Here is a 6122-nt window from a genome sequence, read left to right as displayed (position 1 = left end):
TTAAATTTGACTATAGACATTTGCGAAAGTTTTGGCACCAAAATCCTTTGACGCGAAACTAGCAAAAAGACAAGAACTGGCATATGCAAATATGTGTTGACTAGATTGGTACAAGGATTGGAACATTTTTCTGCCTTTGACAACGACATTTGGAGTCTAAATTTGTGGATGGAAATATTGTATGGACCAAATATTTATTTATATGATAGAGTGAGTTTATCTAATTTGTTACTTTAGTATATTCGTATACGATTCAAATACCCATGCCTTATGGACCAAATCGAATAAATATGGCTTCTAATAATAAATGTTGCTATGAAATTATTACCTACCATAAAGTTCCTATGCCACCCTATAACATAGGACCCTAAAACCCCACCAATTAAATATAATAAATTTTACATAAATATATATATATATATATATATATATATATATTTATATTTATATTTATATATATCTCCTTAACTTTATAATAATTTTAAAAAAAACCCTATTTAACTCTAAGAATGACATATATTACATTTACTACAATTAAATTTAAAAACTATGCCTACATCATCATCTTAAGTTTATCTATCTTACAATGGTCTCCTCATATACAATATGATAATTGCTAGATGGAGATATATATAATTTCTATAGTTAATAAATGTATATATAAAATTGGTACAAATTTCAGTAGTTCTCAAATTTAGCTGAATGTTTTTATAACGTGGGTTTTTTGGCATTTACATAATCTATATTTAGTGTATTGGACATTTATCTCACTTATCAAAAACAAAAAAATTATAACATCCGATAAAAGTGAGACAAAAACTAGTGTGAGACGGTCTCACGAGTCATATTTTGTGAGACGAGTCTCTTATTTGGGTCATCCATGAAAAAATATTACTTTTTATGCTAAGAGTATTATTTTTTATTATTAATATCAGTAGGGTTGACATGTCTCACAGATAAAGATTCGTGAAACCGTCTCATAAAAAACCTACTCGAAATAAATATCGAATACATTTAAGTAAACAAGAAGTAAACACAAAAAATCCTTCGAGTGTACGTGTTGGACATGGACGGAAAGAGCACGGCTTTAGTTCAAACAGCCTTTTCAATTGCCTTGTTTAGAACAAAATCATCCATCTCCCCGTAAAAACAAGTACACCCACCCAAACTGAATGAACACATGTACCATAGACGTAAAAATAGTCGATTGACATAGGACAAAGAAAACAATCATGTCTCGTTGTCTCATCATACTAATACCCTCAATAACAACCCAAGATTTCGATTAATTCGACTATATTAGCAGTCGAGCTAGAAATAAGTTAAATTGTTTTATACACTAAACAATCGTGTCTAGTTGTCATCGTATTGTTTTAACTCTCCCTATCCTTAACTTGCTTGAATTAAACATCGGAGGGTCATGTTGAGAGAAATCCCGACGTCTCCTAACCGATTTGTTTGTGGTTTTCAGACGATTTTGGAAGATTTGACATAGTCAGATGCCGATTTGCTAGAGGATCATCACAATTGAATGATGGCGGGATATGATGATATATACAGTGCCATCAGCTGCAATTGAAAGTTGCCTGACTCAAGACTTGAAGAAGCTAGCTAGCCGTGGTCCCCTGCGCCAGTCGCCACCCTAAATATCAACATCTAGCAAAATGGAAAATTTAAAGAGATTTAAGTGACAAAATCATGAATCCCACATTCAATTGGTTTAGGTGTCGTCCAAGTCTCGTCTATATTTATCTTTTATTAATTTAAAATTAAATTCATTTAGCTGTCAAATTATTTTAGTTCCCTACTCTAAATTTAAGTTGCGTCTGAATGTAATAAATTGATTTGATGAAGATTTGTTTTTTTATTTGGAATGACAACCGTTTTGTATATATTTCAAATTTATCGTTATTATCATTGCATGCATTACGTATACATAAATTCATCAAATTCATCAAATGAATTTAAAATCTTTGGAACCAATTACTTTACCTAACTTCAAATTAATTCTTGATATTAATTTCTTGATCATGTTTATACTTTATATATGTATGTGTAGATTAGAATCTACAAATAACACATAAATGCAGTAGTTTGTGTTTTTTGGAATAGATTATAAATATTATATTTTTCAAAATCTAATTATGAATATAATTGATTGTTAACAAATAAAACAAAGACTAGATAATGAAGGTGTGAGAACTAAAATTTTTTGGTATGCAATTAATTAAATATAGACATGTATAAAAATTTGAGTTCCGAGTTATAATAAATTTGAAAATATAAATAATACATGTTATGCAGGAAATCTTCCAAGACAATAAATACATGGAAATCAAAATCCAGTGTAAGATGCTCAGTAAATTAATGTTGGATATCCACCTAATTAGAAGGAAATATTACATAGAAGACAATTTTTCTCAACAAGGAAGCATATCAATATTATAGAATGAGTATCTCGAAATTTATGGAAGGATCATATCCAAATTTTGGAAAGAATATTAATCGAATTATGGTAAGATTTTCACCCCACTCCTATAAATAAGAAGACCCCCCATTCAAATTGAGATTTTATCTTAGGTTTAATCTTTTATTTCAGTGGTAACGTTTCCGCATTGAATCATGTCGTTTTCGGTTTTTTCATTGTAAAAGATGTTGTTATCATTTTGAAAGTTATGATATAAACTGGTTTTGGTTTATATTGTGTTACGAGCTTGATTGTTTTTTAATTGTATGCTTGATAAATAATACTGGCGTCAACCTTGAGTTTCGAGATTAGACACCAGGTAAGATTTTTTTTAGTAATGTCATAGATTTTATACGCTAGTAAGCTACTAGAAAGTATATATGAGGATAAATTTGAAATTATAATAGCAAAAAAAAAAAGGGGGCGAACCGAATTTTGCCCATTATTGGAGTGGAGTCCACTCAGACCACCGGACAACCTTAGATTTATTTTAAATTTGTGAAACAAAATGAAAAAGTTTTATAATAAAAATTGTTGCTATAAATCTAAGCTTTTGCGAACAGGTAACATAAAAAGTAATCAAGAAACTTTGGAAAAAAGATGTCTACTTCATGCGCTTTAGCTTTGCCCTCCATTATTTTAACGTAAACTTCTTCCATCAAAGAAACACCTTTTGGACATACTCCGAGCTGGATTTCAGATTAAAAGGTGAGAAATGTTTTCTGCCGTGAATAATAATATTTTGTGCGCCAAACTTTTACTTTAACATATGTATATATGTATGAGAATAACACATAGAGGTAATATATGTGATATATGTTGCAAAAATCTCCACTGGTATAATGGGCCACCGGAGAAGATCAGCTTCGAGTATAAATATGATTAGTTTCGCAGCTCCCTTGAATATATATACGAATCTCTTGTTTTCTTTCTTGAGTTTTTTGTTCCAAGGTACTAATGGTGCATGTGGATTTCACTTGATTCACAAAAGCTACAATGAACGGGTTATAGGAATCAGGAATGGAAAGAGGTTCTTCTTCTTCTTCTTTCTCGACTTCTGCTGGTGCAGCAGACTCACTCATGAATGGTTTGAATTTTGGCAAGAAGATTTACTTCGAGGGCGTGAGTTCTGGACCACAGGCCAAGATTGGAGGTGGGCAATCGCCAGCGCCTCCGTCAGCGTCCAGAAGAAGGAGAGCCGGAGTCGTGCAGCCGCCTCTATGCCAGGTGGTGGGGTGCGACGCAGATCTGACCGATGCCAAGGCTTATTATTCGAGGCACAAAGTTTGTGGTGTGCATTCCAAATTTCCAAAGGTCATTGTGGCAGGCATCGAGCAGAGGTTTTGCCAGCAGTGCAGCAGGTCTGGTTTAACCCTTTTCACAATTATAGATTAATATATTCGTGGTTTTGGTAAATTATGAAAAGACAGAAATTAAGTATTTGGTTTGCTGGTTTTGAGTTTGATGGATGTGTAGAGTGAATTTTGTTGATCATATCTTATTCGATGCTCAAATGGTTGTGGTATTTTCTGTAAACAATTTGAAATTTGTTACCGAGTTAGAGAATACAATAGTTATTGCTGAAATTTACTGTAGGCCAAATTCTTGATACATGTAAACTTGTTCAATTTGGTTATAATGTTGATTGGGTTCAGGTTTCATCAATTGGCTGAATTTGACCAAGGAAAACGTAGTTGCCGTAGGCGCCTTGCTGGACACAACGAGCGTAGAAGGAAGCCACCCCCAGGATCTTTTTTGCCACCTCGCTGTGGAACTCTTCCTTCATCCATATTTGGTAAGATACCAATGAGCGAGTACTTATTAATCATCACTTCTCAAGGATTACCTATTTGCTCCTGTAAAACAATTATTGGGCATTCTCTCGTCAGCCCAAATTTTTACACTATTGGTAGCCAATATATTCCTGACGTTCTTGTTACCAGATAATCGCACCAAAGCTGGAGGATTTATGATGAATTGCAGCACTTATCCAATGCTCGGTGGAAGTGATGCGTGGCTGAATATCATACCTGAACCAGGATTAGGAAATCAAGCAATCGTCGCCGGAAAACATCAACCTCCATGGAAGAGTAACTCACAAAATTCTTTACCTGATCTCCTGCAAGGTTCAACGACTAGTCCTACTTGCTCTGTTGGTTCTTTAGTATCTCCAGAAGAATGCTTTAGTGGAGTTTCGGATTCCATCAGTGCTCTCTCTCTTCTGTCAAGCCACCCCTGGGGCTCGAGAAGCCAATCATCGATGCCTGATATGAACATTGTTCAGTCTTTGGTGACCCCTTGTGCACCCATTGCTCAATTTTCCTTCCCTTCGTGGGATTTCCAGACTGGCCAAGCTAATGACATGTCACACGAGACGCGTCCTAATCTGGGTTCAGTCCAGGCTCCTCATCCAGGTAATAGTCAGCATAACGGAGAGCTCGGACTGTCTCAACCGACCGAGGACCAGTTTCATGAACTCAAGCATTCCAGGGGATATGATTCTTCTGTCCAACATATGCATTGGTCGCTTTGAATTGTTCTAATTTTAGATTGATTACTGCGTGATGTTTGTTATGCTTCATTTGGGACATAAAGACTTGGTATTTTATCCAGTCGGACTAAACACGAATAAGTTCAACTGCTTGTTTCGAGTATCCTTTCCGTGTGTTAGGATCACTTGTACCAAAACTGGGACAGTGGCGAAATCAACGTCATACCTTGTGTATTTTAAGATCTTAGCTATATGAGCACTACCCTCACTTCATTTCAACGGATAAGATCTAGCCACATATACAATTTCAAAAAAAAAAAAAGGAGGTCATATATATGCATGGACAAATCTTGTTCATCCATCCTATCATGTGGACATTACATCCTATCATGAGAGCAATGCCCACATGAGTATGATGAAATAAACCATATTTTTATCCTATCTAGCGTATATAATTGGATTATGTAATATTTATAGGCATCACAATACCCATGCATAAAGTAAATTATCCAACGGTTATCATGCCTGATGTCAAACATGTCACGCCCCGATACCGGGGTTAGTCGACACCGGCGTTATCTCGCAATCACATAATTGCAAAACAACAAGCCTCGTAGTAGATCAAAATAACCAGTCTTTTTCATAGCCAATGATCGTCTTTACAATGCCATAGAAATAAAATGCGGAAGCGTAAATACATAATACTGAAATCGTAAATACATAATACTGAAATCATAAGACTGAATAATCAATCGATCACGAAATAGACTCCTCTTCACCATCCCCAAAAGTATTCTTGCTCCTCATCCTCAATTTGCTTCTCATTCTTATCTGGGAGGGGAGGTAAGGGGTGAGTATTTTGGGAGGAAATACTCAGTAAATGGGGGCCAATCGTGCACGAAAATATCGAGGTTATACATATAAACGAATTATCACAATGTCAATATTTAGTATGTCGAAATAAAAGAAAACGGATACAGCACTGAAATCATCTCATTTTCGATGGTTTTTAACTGATCAGTCCCCTATATGTTACTCCTCTAAGGGGTGAGGCCAAAGGAACGGTTATTATAACCCACCGCATCAGGGCCTAAACAAAGATTTCAAAGTTCGGAATTTCCTTTACCATTTCTAAGTCGAATCATTACAGTGCTTTACAAATAC

The 6122-nt window shown here is 35.0% G+C and overlaps 1 protein-coding gene across 3 annotated transcripts; it reads left to right on the top strand.

Moving 5' to 3' along the window:
• The first annotated feature begins 3024 nt into the window (after positions 1-3024).
• Positions 3025-5214, top strand: LOC140839565 (squamosa promoter-binding-like protein 9). 3 transcript variants are annotated; one of them, XM_073206369.1, is made up of 4 exons: positions 3025-3175; positions 3479-3828; positions 4123-4262; positions 4411-5214. In XM_073206369.1, exons 2-4 carry the CDS (start codon positions 3488-3490, stop codon positions 4998-5000), a joined length of 1071 nt encoding a protein of 356 aa, XP_073062470.1. In that variant the 5' UTR covers positions 3025-3175; positions 3479-3487; the 3' UTR covers positions 5001-5214. The 3 variants fall into 3 exon arrangements, with proteins under 3 accessions (XP_073062470.1, XP_073062469.1, XP_073062468.1); XM_073206368.1 differs by having other exon boundaries at positions 3027-3175; positions 3459-3828; XM_073206367.1 differs by having other exon boundaries at positions 3029-3828; positions 4411-5213.
• The last annotated feature ends 908 nt before the right edge of the window (positions 5215-6122 follow it).

The sequence above is a fragment of the Primulina eburnea genome, chromosome 8 (genome assembly GCF_022965805.1).
Source record: "Primulina eburnea isolate SZY01 chromosome 8, ASM2296580v1, whole genome shotgun sequence".
In the NCBI taxonomy this organism is placed as follows: Eukaryota; Viridiplantae; Streptophyta; class Magnoliopsida; order Lamiales; family Gesneriaceae; genus Primulina; species Primulina eburnea.
This window is presented reverse-complemented; position numbering and strand designations above follow the sequence as displayed.